The 19,289-nt window shown below is 39.1% G+C and overlaps 1 protein-coding gene across 1 annotated transcript in view; it reads right to left on the bottom strand.

Annotated features, from left to right (window-relative positions):
* Window positions 1-2,554: 2,554 nt before the first annotated feature.
* Window positions 2,555-19,289, bottom strand: part of LOC140246985 (retinol dehydrogenase 12-like) — a 29,206-nt gene continuing 12,471 nt past the window's right edge. The window contains exon 8 of the mRNA XM_072326291.1: window positions 2,555-2,651. Within this exon, the coding sequence (XP_072182392.1) occupies window positions 2,555-2,651 (97 nt within the window). The remainder of the gene's footprint in view (window positions 2,652-19,289) is intronic.

Here is a 19,289-nt window from a genome sequence, read left to right as displayed (position 1 = left end):
AATTGAAACCATGGTTTAAACCACCATGGACAAAGACCGTAGTTTGATATGGGGCGCGAAAAATGTCGCATGACTTATTTCGTTACGAAATCAGTCATTTGATCGACGAAAATGTTCATTTCGTAGACGAAACGTGACGTGAGAGACATGGCCTCCAGTAGAACAACCCAGGAACGAGGCAAAGGAGTTTCAGTCCCATACTGCCAAGGACTGTCAGAGAAATCCAACGTTGGAAGTGTTCGTATGTGCTGTGGTGTTTGAGGGAAAGGGAGAGGTGTTTTCGTTTGCACTTTTTTTATTTTGTCTTCCAAGGCCCTTTGTAAGAATTTAAAGGGATGGACATTCGGTGGAGATGAGGATTTTTTTAGCTCTTAACTTTTTCGCGAGATACTAAAAACTACTTATGAAATGTTACAGAGTATCCATTTCAAGAGGAATTTAAAGTTTGTTTGATGAAAATCGGTTGCGAAATGGCTAAAATATTCAAATTCAAAATTTGTGGTAATTAGTTTATATGTCTTGCAACAATATCCTCTTTTAACTTGGTTATAATAATTCCAACATAATGCACCTGTTTTATACAGGGATAACATTACTCTCATGAAAACCTATCCAAATTTCCAAATTCAGTAATTCACGGATTCCAATAGCTTACAAACAAATACTAGACCTACACAAATGTGAATTACGCGAAAAAACGAAAAGGGCACAATTAGAATTCAAGTTCAAGTTCAAGTTCAAATATATTAGTTTTTCCACAATAAAATATTTGAACGTAAATCTCACTTTCTTGAGTGACAGAAACAATGCATGAAATTTGTACAGAGAAAACAACAATAATAGAAAAACTAACAGTAGCGATACATTGCAATAGTAGCTGAGGTATATAAACGAAAATGAAATAATTGTCAGTATGCACTGTGTGGAAAAAAAAAACGGAGGGACCCACTAAAAAGACAATGCTTGTAGAGTGCGGGCCCCTCTTGTATTAAAAGCTCGATGCAAAAATTGATTGAAAACAGCAAAAAAGCAACACAAAAAGTTAGGCACAAATAGTTTGGCAGCTCACTAAGAGACAGACGGATAAACAGTTACATACAAAACAACAACAAACAAAATAATGAGCATGAGAAAAGACGGGGACAGCAACAAGACTACTTCTATGAAAAAAAAAAAATATCTTGACGACATGAGAGGAAACAAGACTATACCGTGACAAAGAGGTGACAGAATTCTATACAGGAATATGCAACACAGACAACGATCCTCGGAGGTTTGAGGAAGAAAGAGAAGAAGCAAAAGGGGAAAAAAGAATATACAACAAACCCTTCAACTGTGAAGTATAGGTTAAAGAAGATCTTGTCATAGTCAAAGCTTAGGCAATAGTACCAATGATAAAAAGAACGGCAAATTACATGTGATCACCTTTATTTCCCAAATAGTATAAAAGCAGCAAAATTTATAATTTATTGTATTGTACAAACAATTTACGAGTAAAACCTTTAATGCTTTTTCATAACCTTGTGTGATATATTGATATCAACAGCATATTTTTTTTCTGATTTCAGATAAAACTTTTTAGATATACGTATAACGAAAAGCACTTCTTGAGGTATCGAAAGAGATATCGAGACTACGATCGGACTATTTGTAAAAAGTAACATAACCTGTACTAACAAAAACTGACATCAGCATCAATAATCGTTATACGCATGATAACCCAAAAGGTTGTTATTGGAACTAATAGTCAGTAAAAGATATATCGGTCTTTCTTCCAGCTACCGCCATAGTTACTCTGATTTCGTATTGTATATGACAAACCATGACAGAATTTTGACACAAATACATTACAATTCGAAGTGGAAGCATCCCTATTATGTTACAGTGAACTTCCTTCGGCGGCATGATGTTTACTACGTCAGAATAGAGAAATTTGCTTTCTGCGAATGACACGTAAATTACGTCGTGCTTCTGAAGCCTTGTACCAGAGTGCATTAAGACTAGCATGGATAACAACAAAACAACAGAAATAAGTGGAGGAATGTCAATGGGTAAAGGTTTGATGGCTATCATCTGAAGAAGTACGGAATTTAAAAAATACGAATACTATCCTACAATTTGGTGAGCCTCTAGAATTCAGCTACGTTCTGAAATATTCTTAGCCCCGCTCAGATTGTGCGATTTATTTCGAAGCGAAGTCGAATTGCAGAAGATTGTTTGTCTCAGGAATTGCAAGATTTATATGTCATTTTCGTTTCAATTATCCTGCATCCCAGAAGAGCAATACGCGATATTGTTTAGCAGAGTCGCATTGAAACGCATCGCATCGCTATAAATTGCGCGACAAAATCGCACAATATGAGGCAGGTTTCAATGTCACGGACCATGTTACTTTATAGATTGTTTAAATATTGACCCGATTTCCATACTGAATTCTGAAATCCCCATAGACTTGATACCAAGGTCAGCTGGCTCCCGTAGGAAGCCTCTTCAGCGAATTATTTCAGACAGCATATTGTTTGAGATCATATGACGCAAGCTGACGACGTAAAATCTATTGTGACGTGAGCTCACTCAGTACGTCCTCCGTCACGTAGTCTTTGAGACAGTCTAATGAATATTTCCAGAGCAATTCTTGCTTCTCCTCACTTCTGCATGGTGAATGAGAGTGTAGAAAGAAAAATGCACATGAAACACTCTTCAAAACAAAATAACAGAACTACCATGCCTATTTTCTTTCTGCCCCATCGATGAAGATTGACTCTCGACATTACTGCCGACATTGAAAGAGCAATGAATAAGAAATAAATAAGAAGTGACTCAAGGAAGTGATATGTAGAAATCAGGCGAGGAAAAGAAGATAAAAATAAATGAAAGCAGAGAAAGTGACTGCAGTCATTTTGATTCGAACAACATGAGGAATTACAAAAGGGTGCAACGGACATAATTTCTCTACTATTAAAGTGAAAATTAATGTATGGTTCCCAAAGCACTGTATTGTTTTCTCTTGAGAAATGTGTATTCACAAAGAATTATCCTCCCCTTTAGGAGAAAATGGATGTCCAGTATATTGCAATGGCCTCTAGTTGTACTCGGTAAAGACCAAAAGTTGGTATTCAAACGCGGAAACGCATAATACACATTATGTACGCTAAACAACAGGCACAACAGAAAAACTGTGTTAGGGAGATATCTTCGTCGTGACGATATGAGACAAAAGAACGTCGCCAATCGTCCCTGACGATCCAAATTTTGGGCCTCATGTGCTCATTACTGCGCTCTTTTTGGCTCATTATGAATATCAACAAAAGATGGTTCCGACGAGTCGGAACGAAGTCGTCTCTTTTCGTCGCGACTAATCAATTAAGGAGGTCTTTTGTCGATCGGCGAAGCGTTTCAGTGATTGTTCAAACGTCGCACATCGTCCCCGACGACTGCGTATTCAACTTGACTAACCGTTTTGTAAAGGTTTTGGTGATGGTTTCGCGTCGCTCATCGTCCCGACGATTGACCATTGAATTTAAATCACCGTTCCGTGGAGAGTTTGTTAATCCATAATTGTTCAAACGTCGCACTTATCGTCCCGACGATTGTCCATTCAACTTGAATCACTGGTCAGAGACGCGTTTAGTAATTGTTAAAGCGTCGCGCATCGTCCCTAGGCTTGCCCATTGAACTTAAATCACCGTTTGGTATGAGTTTGAAACGTCGCACATCGTCCCGACGATTGCTCATTCAATAATAGAAATTGCTCGATGCTGAGGTGTTTATTTTTTCTAACATCGCGAGTGGTCCCGACGATTGCCCATTGAATTGAAATTGTCGTTCAATGATTGCCACCAGGGTAATTCATCTTCTATGAAGCCTTGCTCTTATGTTTGCCATACTTGTCTGTAAACATTACAAAAACATCGTAACGAGATCCGATGGCTGTCAGACTCCCGAAATTCTTGAATGAATCATGAAAAAAAAAGTGATGAACGTACATTATTATCTTTCCACAAGTCCAGAGCTTGAAAGAAAACATCCGGCATTTATTTTATCGTCGTACGGAGTTGAATATGATTGTTATTCATTTCCGAACGTCAAAGCAAATTTCCGACACTTATATTAACATCTTTCAGAGCTGAATGTTATTGCTATTCACTTTCGAACGCATAAGCAAATATCCGGTATTTAGATCATCGTACGGAGTTGTATATCATTAGTAGTCATTTCCGAAAGTCAAAGCAAACATGCGATATTTATTTAATCACCGTACGGAGTCGAATATTACTGTTATTCATTTCCGAACGCAAAATCGAATTTCTGACATTAATTTTAGCACCGTACGGAGTCGAATATTACCGTTATTCATTTCCAAAAACAAAAACAACATCTGACATTTATTTTAGCATCTTATACGGAGTCGACTGTTACCGCTGTCCATTTCCAAAAGTAAAGGCAAACATCCGACTTTTTTTCGTGGCCCGACGTGCGTTTTTGGTGGCCCCGGTCCACCGAGCCACCGTTAGTGTCGAGCCCTGGTGTATACCTCACTAACCTCAGCTTGTTGGGGAAACTTATACTGCCATACGAGGGGAGATGCTTTCATCTCTTCTAGAGAGCTTCCCTATGAGCGAATGAAAATCTTTGTTTGGCATTTTCATTTCTATACTCCATAATCATTCGTTGTTTCCAAACATTTTCATGATGTCGGTATTTCAATATCATAATATTTTTCTTAATGTATTCCATTTTCATTCCTTGACCAAAGTCAGTAAGTCCGCCACAAGTACGGTAATCGCTACGTTTCGCGCAGTGCAATATGTGCCGAAGTGCGAAACACGTGGTTATCAAGTTCAATGAAACGCGCCGTCCATGCGTGCTTCTTGTTTGGTTTCGTAGTAGCTCCATGGTTACGGCAAAGACAATAAACGGAGGAGGCACTCTGTATAGTGTTTTTCGTTTACAGTAAACAGTTTACATTCGATACAAATAAATTAATAGTCACGTCTTTTACTGTATGATGATCGCCAAGTCGGGAAGAAGTATCTAGAGGAACTTCTCAGTTGATATGTCCGTTATGTTCATTCTAATTTTCACACGCAGTGGTACTAGTGTGAGATCGAAAGAAGTTTCAATATAAATGTTGCCATGATATTATGTAGGCCTACTGTTGTGTAATTGGGTAGGTATAGCTCTTACACTATAAACTTCAGCTTGTTGCAGCGGCATCTAGGAAAGCGATATTTTCTTCGGCATTCGGGACCTTTTTTATATTATCATTATTTTTTTGACACGTGATTCGATTGTAAGTATGAAGCGACGAATAACCCCTTTGTTTTGTTTTAGTGTTAACATTAATGTGTAATACACCAATACTGTTCAACGTTTGGTTTTTTACTGTTAAAGAAGCCAAGATAAGGCGACATTTTAATAGAATTATGCCGTTCGGTCGGTTTACAGACTGCTTATAACCTGAAATAGGATTCAGTAGCTTTTAACAGTTGTCAGTGTAATTCACTGACAAAAAGTTTCATGAAACGGTCCCCAGGAAGGTGGATTCATGGTACAATATTCCGTATGGCATACCAGCAATATAAACAGACACGTTACTGCAAAATAAATGATAGAACACAGCAAGCGAGCAGGCTAGAATCACAAACCTCCTTTTGTAGGAAAGTCCAACAAAAGTCTTACAACATACCTGTAATAGGGGGTTCACACGTACACAAATTAGCATGTTACAGAACTCAATTTTTGTTACCCTTTCAAACTCCAGTCTTTTGCACATGTGGACACACACACACACACACACACACACACACACACACACACACACACACAACAGAAAATTAGTGCGAACCAGTAGCGCGATGCATAACCTCAGAAATCTTGCTGATATTTCTGAATGAGCGCGGTATTTGCCCCGGCAGTACTTGAACGGTCGGGTTTAGAAACTTTATTGAGTTCTTTTATTCCCATCATTAACAACAGCGTGCTCTCCACACCACTGTGAGGCACAAGAACAATAGTTTCATCGATTGGCAATTAGCGGGTTATTTTCTGTACGTGTGAACGGTTGCAAAAAAAAACAAAAAAAACCTCAAGTTTCCGAGGGTGGCTGGAGCGTCTGAACCAAAAAGTGTACAATCCTCGCGTGTACGCTCTTTTGTCTGAGAAGTTGGAAAAAAAACCTCGAGTATGGGAGCATGTTCAATAACGCGCTATTTTGCACATGTGAAGGCGGGTATTGATATATCATACTCAGCATGGGGGGGGGGGGCTCATGAAATCTAGCATTAAAAGAATGAACTACACTGACATACTAAAAATGATAAAACTGGACATGAAGTTCATGACCTCTATCCGAGTGCCTCGGACACGGGAAGTACTATGCATGTATCTACAAGCTACATTAAAGTAAAGCATAATGATATAATCATAAACGCTGCGATTCGAAGTGTTCTTCTGTTTTGCTTTCAGCAATAACCAAAATTGTATTTTACGCTCGATTAACAGTGGAGCACTAAATAAATCGAGCGTATAATATCAATACTAACTCTTTAAGAAGCAGGCCTGTGATTTCTCTATTTAGTCTGTTGAAGTATGTCATTGATATGATTTTTTTTTTTCAGTCAATTGCGCTCCCCTGACTAAGCTATCAAGAGTATAGCTTTTGTGTTCGGAAACTGGATTCACGCAAAGCAAACATTCACCATGTATAGTACAATGCTCCAATATTGATGAAAGCGGTTTCGTGTGTGATACGTATTCCTCTTTCGGGTGAGTGTGCTGTGAAATCCGGTCATTTTGTTTTATTTTCAACTACATCTTCTTATTTTGTAACTGTGGATGAGACTTTATTTCATTTTCTAAATCATGCAGGATGAGCCATACGTTTATTTTTCGGCATAAATAGATAATTCGCCTTTTTGAATGACGAACCTTCGTGTAATTTTTGGATTAACAGATTTGTTACAGCTGCACTGGGATGTCTTCTAAATCATATTTTGAGGCCACTGAGATCAAGATGATCATGCGTAGGCACATATAACTCTCTACACTTTAATGTACATGAAGTTGTTCAATTAAGAAAAATTAACATATTTACTCTTGCTTACAATCCAGCAAATTACAACGTATCGCACATTAACCTGCCAATGCCCAATAATCTTGGTAACAGCTCGTTATTCCGAAGGTTCGTTATTCACAAGACTCTTTAGTCCGAAGATTCGTTTTTCCGAAGCTTCGTTATTCCGAATTTCATTCTCGAATTAACGAATCTCCGGAATAACGAACCGTCGGAATAACGCCACAATGTTCGGATTAACGAACCCTTTTTCATTTTCGGATTAACGAACCTCGGTATAGGAAATTTGTGTGTTTCAGATTAATGACCCTTCGGAATAGCGAACCTGGGAATAACGAACAGCACCAATAATCTTATAAAGAGAAAGGATGCCCGATATATTATACATTAAAAATATTGAGGTATAATTAAGATACAGCATTATGTACATAACAGCAACAACAACAACAACAACAACAACAACAACAACAAAATTAGGATTGAGTAAGCAGACAAGTTTTCAACAATGATTTGAACATAATTCATCAACACTTTCAGCTATACGAATATAGAGAGGGAGTTTACTCCAAAGGGGTGGGGAAATACAGAAAAGGTCCTATATCACCATACAGCGGGTATGTGCGGGACCACGTGATAATTGGAGAAAAGAGAGAGAACAGGCTGAAGTGGAGGAGCGGAAGGGAGGTAGGATTAATCCATAATATTTATCTTGTAAACAATAAGGATGATTTTAAAGGTGATACGTTGATGTATGGGGAGCCAGTGGAGGGATTGGATAACTGGAGTAATTTGGTCAGATGTTTTTGTCAGGGTTACAAGCCTTGCATGCACAGCTGTATTTTGAATTTTGAATTTGGTGCAATACTCGAAGCAGGGAGGCCAACAAGAAGGAAATTGCAGTAGTCAAGATGAGAAGTAACAAATGCGTGAATTAGACGTTCCGTGGAAGACTGCTCCGATAACTTACGGATATTAATAATTTATTTTTACAAATACCCCTGAAGCAGCAGAACGACATGAGTTCTTAATGTGTGTGTTATTCTATTTGTTCGTGTTTTTTTTTTAAGTTCAGATGCTTATCTACCATAACTCCTAGATCTCTGACGGACTGGGAGATAAATTTTTGTGAGAAAACTAGCCCGCCTGACAAGTCTGATTTAACAGAATTCAATTTCAAATGATTATCGCGAGACCATCGCTTAATATCACCAACACAACTATGAAGTTTGCAGAGCTCTTCGACGTTGGGTATTTGGTTATGTAAATTTGAGTATCGTAAGATATCTTCACGATCTTTCACAAATATTTCTTAAAATAATGATCAATATTGGATGCCCGCGTTCTACAGCTGATCTAAATTACAGCGAATTATGTGTCCCGTCAATTGGAAACCTTCACAATACCGCAATTTAACCGTCAAACGCAATAGAAATGCCACAACCTAAGGATTTGAATCCTCGTTCATCATTATGGTTTCTATTAATGAAAAAGAAGGGACAGAACGAAATGAGATTAAGACTTTTATGTTAGTGAAATTGATCACTCTCAGCTGCATATATTTTGTAGGAAAATTAATGATTTCGGACATGTGTTAAAAGCATCGTCGACAGCGCGATGCTGCTCCATTTGGCATGTTTGGTAAAGCCTATTATATCCCCTACTCCATTCCCCCTTTCTTTATGAATTTTGGGGATCACATAATAGGGTACGCGCTCTTTTGAAATGAGTCAAGTCTTAGTTAGACATGTTACCTTTACAGTGATCACACTAAAGAACCCGATTCCACATCATTCTATCTAATCAGAGAATCGAAAAAGATAGCTTTTCTTATTGATGTTTGTTGATAGACCAAATCAGTGTCTCCGTCCCGTGATTACCTATCAGTGACGTAACAGCGCGAATACTATGCCCATACAACTGCTTGTGTTATCATAGGCCTAATCAGTTACGCTAAGAAGCTGTCCGTGATGTGTGGTGTTTGCACCAAAATTAGTAAGTAAAATTCATACAAATTTTACACTATTAAAATGGCTTACATGATTTCTTAGCTAGTTGGCAAGAGGGATGCCCCAACTCACAAGCGAGTGCACCCTCTGCGAGCTGTGTCTAAAACATGTCTCGTTGTGTGTGGTGTTGAATCAGCGTGTCTTATTCGATTCTTCTTGTATTGTTCCGCCAGGATGGTGTCTTTCAAGACAGCTGGACACTGCTTTCATTGTTCCTGGGAAAGGGTCATCTTTCTTTTGACGGTCAAGCCTTTCATTATTATAGTGGTGAACTTCACTAATCGTCCCCACGCTAACGTACAAAGGAAGGAAATGCTTTTATTATGTATCAATGCACGCGTAACACCATCAGTATAGGCCTATAAAACGAAAGTTTGACTCTACGTCCCGAACTGTAGGCCCTGTAATAGCAACTATACATGAAGTCAAGGATGGAAACGATGGATTCCCACTGCCAATCAAATCTCTCTCGACAAGGACGCGATCGGAATCAATCTGGATGTTATCGATCTACCTTGATCGACATTGGTTTTGGCTTCCTCCTATACACGATATTTTTTAAAACACTCTGTCGGACTATAGATCATAACAAGCAGATTATATCGGCAGTGGAACCCAGCCCTAAGGCGGATTCTTGTTCGAAAAGTAATAGCAGAAAATATCCTACACGAAATTCAGCATTGCATATACCGAAAGACAGATAGAGAGGAAAACATCGAGAAAGTAGTTCCAATCTAGGATTGAATGGAAGGTATATATATGTAACTGAATGCCATAAAAAGATAGATAAATAAATAAACAAATGAAGAGTTTGTTCGCAAAAACCGATAAGTCCATTTTTGAAGATTTTGAAGTACGGTCTCTAACATAAAGTACAAAATAATACCTTTTAAATGATATATTGGTGACTACATATAAAGGCACATTTTCGAAGTTATGGTCAAAAGAAGTAAATATTTTCTTATTATTCTCTTTATTTTTCTTGACCTTTAATCGCAAATATCTCCATTTGGCAAATATGGACTTATCGGTTTTTGCGAACAAACTCTTCAAATACAGCTCCAAAGTTATTCGCTTTGCGACGACCGCCACGTACACAATCTGAAAGTGAAGTTGGCTGTATGATTACATATTGCGCATAATGTCCGTTGGTCTGTCGAGGCGGTTGCTCAACCAAAATACGTAGCATTACGCTCTTAAAAAGAAAAGGGTAAAACAGCGTTTTAAAAGGGGCGAGGAGCGACAGCGTTTTCAAAATGTTGTATTCACCCTTTTTCTAGCTGTATCTAGCACATGCTAACGTTGGATTCAGCTGGATAGATAGGGTGAATGACACTCCTCAGCCCTTTTAAATGTTGATTTACCCTTTTCTTTTTAAGAGTGTAGGAGGCTAATTTCAATTTCAGATCGAACAGCTAGTAACGAGTTGTTTTGATCGATGCCATGCAATTTGCCGTAATTCGCGATAACGGGTTCGGTTCAAATTTACGAAGGTGATCGGAAATTCTATATTTAGCGTTCTCGTCATTTTGGTGCAAGTTGGTACATTGTTTAATTTGATAAGACCCCATGGGTATGAAAATAGGCCCCACACTAGCGCCTGATTCTCTTTATTCGAGACAGTGTGTATATTGGTATTGTGCCATCATCACACTTGTCTTTTTCTCCATCCTTTACCAGTTACTTTCAATACGCAATAGTTCAAAGGATGTTTTGATATACAGGAAGGTAAACGAGTAATTGCTGTTCGATCACCGCGATCCCCTGACTTTCAGCTAGAGCCGCGTTGGCCAGCACGCAATGCTAAATCCCTCTAACCAAAGATTCTACGGAACAGTATTACCCAGTGATGAAAAAAAAAATCCAACAAATCTTTATTTCCCGTTTTTTGTTGTTGTTTTTTCTGTCTCAAACACTGTCATTTCTCGTTGTAAAGTTATCTTTCGACATTATTGCAATAGTCGGGTAACGGGAAAACAAAACGTAAGGATTTTGTGTTTGATTCCGCACATATTTTCTTTATTTTACATATGTAGAGAAAGAAAGAAAGAACGAAAGAAAGAAAGAAAGAAAGAAAGAAAGACAGGCAGAAAGAAAGAAAGAAAGAAAGAAAGAAAGAAAGAAATGATCCCATACTCGTCTAAAGAAGTTTAAGCTTTTCACGCTGCAACCTACTAGGTGACGTCTATTCGGTGCACATGGCGCTCTCTCAAAATGAGTACTATGTCGCACTTAGAGTTTTCCTGTAATGAGCCAGAGATGAAGGGGATACACTACTCGGGTCAAATAGGGAAGTTATTTTATGACGGATAATGATTCCTTGGTGTTTTATTTATCTGTTCAGAAAATTTAAGTGTGAAAAAATTAATAAAAGTGTCCCAAATCACGGTTGCTTTGAGACTTTTTTTCCGTTACGATTTTTTTTTCCAACCATCAACTTTTCGGTGCGCTTTGCACCTATTGTTCTTGCCCGATCGTAGCCTTTTGTCAAGGCCCTCTCGCTGTAATGGACGAGCGAAGCGAGCCCAGCCGACCGCGCCAGCGCGCAACCCCACTCAGCTACATCTGGGCTTTCTTCACCATACAGCGAGAGGGCCTTGACAAAAGGTTAGCCCGATCGAGACTCCGCTTCCGTTGTAGAGCATATGATGCTAATGAGCATTGCTCAATGACCCCGTTTACAGTGCGAGGCTGCGGCCGAGCCGCGGCCGAGCCCAGCCCAGCCCCGCTTCAGTGTAAACGCGCAAAAGGCCAAATGCGAGGCCAAAATTGGCCTCGCATTTGGTCTCGCTCTGGAGGTGGTCTCGGCCGCGGCCGAGCCGCGGCCGAGCCCTGCCTCTTCTTGGTGTAAACGCAAACTGGGCCAAATGCGCGGCCAATTGCGCGGCCAATTTTAGTCTGTCTTCCAAACCTCGCTGCCTGTATCTTTCGCTATTCAGGATATTAACCCCCTCAACGTCGAAAACTAGTATAGTTTAAGGTGGTTTTGTCCTGCAAAGGATTTTTTCCTTCGGCAAAGGCCTTTGCCCGAACGGCGACTTCGTCGCCACGGAATTCATTTGGCAAAGGGTCTGTAAACCAGACAATACCAAATTGCGTTTGTTTACAAGCAGAGCGCCACTACGACAAAATATTGAAAGGTTTGAATCAAAAGCGCGGCCGAGCCCAGCAGTGTAAACGGACAAAATTGCGAGGCTCGGCCGCGCAATTGAGGCCGGAATCGGCCGCGGCCGAGCCGCGGCCGAGCCCGCCCCCGCACTGTAAACGGGGTCCGGCCTCGCAATTACACTATCTATGACCCCGTTTACAGTGCGGGGCCGGGCTCGGCCGCGGCTCGGCCGCTGCCGAGTCCGGCCTCAATTGCGCGGCCGAGCCTCGCAATTTTGTCCGTTTACACAGCTGGCCTCGGCCGCGCTTTTGATTCAAACCTTTCAATATTTTGTCGTAGTGGCGCTCTGCTTGTAAACAAACGCAATTTGGTATTGTCTGGTTTTCAGACCCTTTGCCAAATGAATTCCGTGGCGACGAAGTCGCTGTTCGGGCAAAGGCCTTTGCCGAAGGAAAAAATCCTTTGCAGGACAAAACCACCTTAAACTATACTAGTTTTCGACGTTGAGGGGGTTAATATCCTGAATAGCGAAAGATACAGGCAGAGGGTTTGGAAGCCAGACTAAAATTGGCCGCGCAATTGGCCGCGCATTTGGCCCAGTTTGCGTTTACACCAAGAAGAGGCAGGGCTCGGCCGCGGCTCCCGAGACCACCTCCAGAGCGAGGCCAAATGCGAGGCCAATTTTGGCCTCGCATTTGGCCTTTTGCGCGTTTACACTGAAGCGGGGCTGGGCTCGGCCGCGGCTCGGCCGCGGCCGAGCCTCGCACTGTAAACGGGGTCTTAAGACCCCATTGAAGACAAAAGGCATAGAGCGTGCGGCGGCGAGGGCTTTAGAATTGCGTAATACTGATGAGCTGAGCAAGACTCTGATCGGCGATATACACGCACCACATTTCATGAAGTGGTGATTGGCATGACGCACAATGGCGTTTGAAAAGTGTAGACACAAAGTACGATATGTATATATATATATATATATATATGTATATATATATATATATATATATATTGGCCTATATACATATATATATATATATATATATATATATATATATATATATATATAATGTGAGATATTTTATAACAGCTAAAACACAAAATAGCGAACTTACGACAACTCTCCGTGTGTATATTTACAAAGGTTATTGGCTTCATCAGTAGATAATTCATTCAAATAATGATAATAATCAGCTGTTCCCTACTATGTGACAGGCTGTTCAAAGTTTATCTTTGGAGATATACAAGGTTAATTTCCTTCTCGCAAAGACAATTCGTGTAATAATTCATTCGCTGATTCGTCAAATGAATATAATATGTGTACTTTTCCCAGTCCAAAGACTTATTGAATAAATTATTGCCGGCAGGGAGAGAAATCGGAACAATAATTGATGCCCATTTTTAACTCGTGTTCTCTTTGTGAAATCTCTTCATCTGAGCACTTTTAGAAGTAGGGCCTATTTGAGAAAATGACAGAAAGCTTTGTCGCTACACAAAATGTGTTTGTTCAATAAGAATGTTTTTCGTGTAGTACGTGTACCTGACAGTTCAGAGGTCAAGTGTGCAAAGAATTTGCCTCAACAGCTTTGCGAAACTCGAATCAGTTGCCTGTATTGAAATGTGTAATCAGAATGAAAAGACTCGGACCTTCACACCTTGTAACTGAGTACCACAGAACCACACACAACGAAACACACACACAAGAAAGGTGAGCTTCCTGCAATCTCAAGGAATGGATAATCAAGCAGCCATCATCCTTTCTTCGCCATTGATAGCAGGAAGTGACGTAATGGAGCGATGCTGTTGGAGAATCGGCATAAATGTCTGCTACAAGTACTATGTACAAAAAAATTTCAGACCCCCTTTGTGTTCATGTTTTGCCAAAACAAAAGAACCACAGTCAGTGAGACGCTAACTTACTTTATGTCCTAAAATATGGTTACTATAAGTTGAGCGTTGAAACTGCCTTTTGCCTCCAGGCTTTTATTATTAATAGCATACAAAGCTTTTATTGTTTGCCTGTATAAAAAAGGCGGGAATACTTGTACACCCTTCTCGCAATCATCCTGATCTGATAACAGAGTGATACGTTTGTTTTTTTGGGGTTTTTTTTGGTTATCTTTCCCCCGACCAAGACCGATGCCATTAAAAAAAACAAGATCAATGCCATTAAAATAATGACCAAACAAACAAATAAACAGATCCATGCATATAACGAACAGAATATGCGTGTGTTTCATGTTTGTATAGGTTATCTCTTGATGTATAGTAGACAATTGTTTTTATACCGTTTCCTAATAAGTACCTCTAGCGAAAACCCGACTTTTTTTTTCTTTTTCTCAAGGAGGGAAGTTAACTTCAACGTAAAGATAGCTTACAGCTACATGCAAATGGGGCAATCATCCATTCGCATTGTCAATTGTACATTTGTCGGATGACGCTTATAAACGTTTGATGATTTTTGTCTCCTAGGGCATTTTGGTTATGATTACAGACGTATCTATTTACAAGACATAAGTGATGGTTTAAAGAATTGATCTTCAATTTAGCAAGGATTAGTCTTATAAAGTCATGAGTTCCCTTTACCCATCATGGTTAATGGAACTGCGACATCGTTGAGGTAACCACACCTTTCAATTTTCATAGTTCAAACCTAAATCGTAACATAATCAAAACACAAGCAAAATATCTCAAAATGCTCAGAAGATGGCATGAATCAAAACTTTTTACGGAGATTGGATATGGCAATCTTTATTGACCTATATTTAATACAAGTTTTCCACAGCTATAATTTCCGCCTATGATAGCATTCTGATGATTTCGATTGCGTTTTGAACTCGTACCGAGCTATACTATCGAAACAGCTTTGACCTTTATACATGTAGTTCAATATGAACGAGTGTTTCGGACTCATAACCAACGTTTGTAATCGTAACCACACAGTAACAAATCAAACGAATATTGAGTAACGACTATCTTTATACATAGGCTGCCTGACTGATCACATGGTTTGACTACTACTTCAAGCAGGCTGAAAATAAAAGAAGAATAGATACACTTTTAATAATGATACGATGCTTTACAGCGTATTCACAGTATAATGTTTGCTTGCGTTTCTGTGTGTAATACGGACGGAAAATAAAATGCAGATGGATGCTATTAAATGCTAACACCCAACGCATCCAAATGTTTTTAAAATACATATTATTGTTTTACTATACTGTTTGAAACGTCGAATTTGCGAGTCCTTTAAAGGGTTACTACTCATATTATCAGGCAAAATAAAAGTATTATGATTTTGATTTGCTCGCAAGACTAACGATGCTATGGCGATCGTTCGCAGCAGTGACAATCCGCTTCAATAGATCTATTCAATTATTCTGTTTTCATTGAAAGAGGAAGGAGAAGTCAACTTTAAACTTCATTAGTTTTCTCGCCTTTTAAACATGTTTTCATGTATCATGCGTGGTATCCCTATTCCTTCTCATGGTAGTGCGTGAGATGGAGCGTGAACGCCGTCGCTAAGCAGGACTGCTATAGCGTTTCGTCCGAGAAAAGAAACAGGTTGTAAGCTTCTCTGATATACAATTCAATGGTACGCGGCAGTTTCTTTTTGAATGGACTCTTATATAATACTAGCTACTTTCAGGAGATTAAGATGGCCACGAGCTTAACGTTTCACATAATAAAAGAAACTTCTTCATCCCCATCCCGACAATAGAAAGCGTCGCCTAAGCAACCACATCCTGTGTACCACCGATGCTTTTCGTCCCGTCTCTTTCGCGTATAGTACTGGGAATGTCTAGACCATAAAGTCTTTATAGATCCGAGCATGAATCATAAGAGGGCTTGCTCCAGTCGATTTGAGCGACATCATTAGTCGTCTTTAAGATGACAATAGCCTTTCAAACACAAAGTTCAAAATTGATGCGCCCCTCTAGCCTGAAATAACTATCATTCTCATATTCTATATAGACACTGAGGTGTCCACCGCGTACAAAAAAAAAAAAAAAAAAGAAAGAGGGAAATTTGGTTCTTGCATAAAAATGGGCAAATGGTGCAATTCTAAGCATACTAATTCTTAGTTGTAAACTTACTAGACATTTGATAAAATGCATGGTACTGAAAAAAAAGCACTTTGATTATGTTTAATGTAACAAACCGTTGTCAAGAATAACTCTATTTAATATCTAAAGTCAAGAATAACTCTATTTAACATCTAAAATGGCGCATGTCCATTTTGATACATAATATATATACTGAAAGTTAACGTAAAAGACGAAAATCGCAAAACTATAATTAAAGATTACAAGTAACAGTGTATCGTATAAGACTCAATAACGTATTATGATAACATCCATAAGTCGGCTTTCATTGTACACTATTCCGCTGCTATCAAAAAGAAACTAATCTAAACATGTAAAAAAAAAGTACAGCCTCAGTATTGCAGTTTCATCAAATCAATGTGCTACATGATAATAAACTGTCCGCATTTTTTTTTTTCGAGGGGCAGAGAAGTATATTCAAGGACTGGTGTTTAGCATGAACTAGTATAATTGGTTGAGATGAGGATTCAGCTATTAGCCTTTTTACAGATACAACGAACTTTGAAAAGAAAGAAATATTAAAGAGCATACAATTCTGACAGGAAATCAAATTTCATTTGGTGAAGATCGGTTCTGAAATGGTAGAGATATCCAGAAACAAAGTCAAACATAGCGATCCTTGTAAAAGGCGGGCAACTATATCTCAGCCATTTCAAATCGCACTTCTCTTGGGGTTTTGGATTCACGATGAGCCCTTCCTGTCATACTAAAAAAAAAAATAATCATTGTCTGATTATGTCAATTACTATCACAGTATTTCAAAGTGAAATGAATATCCCTACTAACTAGTTACTACCTGTAAAAGTGGAAATTTTCGCTGTGTTGAAATTTTCGCGAATTTCGCGCAACCAGAAACTAGCGTGAAAATAAAAGCACGTGAATATTTTTTTGCTTGCTGTATGTTCCTGTGCGTGATGTCTTTATTCCGCGGAATTAAAAACACGCGAATCTCTACTTACCCGGCCAAACGCGAAAAATAAGTCGCGCGAAAATATCCACTTTTGCAGTAGTACATGACAGAAACATAATGATGTCTTGAAATTTGTTGTGAAGATGATAGATGAATGTTACAAAGAGATAGGAGGTAGAACATATCCTAACCGCATTCATGCAAGACTAATGATATTGTAGCAATAGTACCCCCCCCCCAAAAAAAAAAAACCGCAATAATCATAACAATAACAATAACGATAATAATGATGATAATTGCAAAAAAGTATTCTCTATTTAGAGTAGCCTCTTCAATGCTATCAGTGCTCTAGCTATCAGAGGGCCCGCCTGACATTATTGCCCTATATAGAGTTGCTATAGGACGGAATAGGACGTAATCGCTGCGGGGAGGGAATTGAACTCGGGTCCTTCGACTGGGAGTCGTGAAGCTTAAATATCCACCGTGCCACGGCGCCCTCCCCCCCCCCCCCCCAAAAAAAAAAAGAAGTTTTATTTGGCATAAAACAGTCATGATTATGCTTGATTTTTATGGTTCATCCCTGCAATACTGAAGATTTGCAATTCTTAATATCATTAAAGTATCCGTGGCATAAATAATTATGCTTATTGTCGCTGGCATTCAATGCATATAGTGTAGGCAAGAACTTCCACTCGCAGGCTAATCTCTTGGTTCTCGGGAAATTTGCAAAATTATCATGCACGCAATGTATTCCTCGTTTTACAGTAAAACCTTGTGTTCGCATGTTGCAACTTAAGCGATAAAACAATACAAAACCAAAGGCAAGGTTAAACTTCGTCTTCTTTACACATCATTCTTAGGATGATCACTGACATGACAATTTTGTGTGTCCACCGCTTCAGAAAGATTAACTGTCTTATAATTTGATCAACATTGTGGGATTAACATCTGCAGGAAGAGAACCTGAAGCATATTCCAAAATTCGGTTCAAATATATTAGGCGCCAAATCTTCAAATTTCATTCTATGTTGACGAATTCATATACACGGACGAAAGGAGAATGGTTAGCAATGTATACAAATTTCCGTCAAACTTCCCATGGCCCATTTGAAATATTATGCAACATGTAGGCTAATTGTCAGATCAGTGATCACCAACAGTGTGAATACCGCTGTGCCAGCGTGTAGTCATCACAACAAGCAAGAATAGCTTTTTCGTATAATGTACAAGCACGTCAACAGTACGTGGCAGTTTCTTTTTGAATGGACTCCCGCTATCTACTTTCAGGAGATTAAGTTTGCTACGCTGAACGTTTCACGTTATAAAAGAACCTTCTTCATCCCCATCCGGACAATAGAAAGCGTCGCCTACATCATCATCCCCATCCCGACAATAGAAAGCGTCGCCTAAGCAACCACATCCTGTGTACCACCGATGTTGTTGTTGTTGTTCTTTTAGTTTTGTGGAGCTCTCTGCCGGGTGTGCCGGGTGGGTAATTTATTTAAAAAAAAATATATATTCAATTTAGATATACACTTAAATTCAATTATAAAAACCTACACTACTTCTAATCATTTACAAAATCTAATAATAATAATAATAATGATAATAATAATAATAATAATAATAATAATATATATATATATATATATATATATATATATATATATATATATACATATATATCAATATTTACAAACGAGATATTTACAGAGAAAGAAAGGGGACGCGTTTTAAGAAAAGATATCGCCTGCCTATACTCCTGCACCGACATGCAGGGTTACGCCGTTCCCGTCGGCAAGCAGGTAGAGGACCCGCCCGCCGACGCCGGTGAAGTCTCGGCCTTTCCCGGGGGCAGGCGCCTCTAGTGTTAGCCTGTATGATAGGCGAGGACATCATGGAAGAGGAGGGATGATAGAAGAATAGAGGAAAGGGTGAGGACAGAACAGAGAAAACAGACACCGATGCTTTTCGTCCCGTCTCTTTGTTGGGTATGTCGGAGCACTAGACCATAAAGTCTTTGTAGATCCGAGCATGCATCGTAAGAGGGCTTGCTCCATTCAGTCGATTTGAGCGACATTATAAG

The sequence above is a fragment of the Diadema setosum genome, chromosome 3 (assembly GCF_964275005.1).
Source record: "Diadema setosum chromosome 3, eeDiaSeto1, whole genome shotgun sequence".
NCBI lineage: Eukaryota > Metazoa > Echinodermata > Echinoidea > Diadematoida > Diadematidae > Diadema > Diadema setosum.
This window is presented reverse-complemented; position numbering and strand designations above follow the sequence as displayed.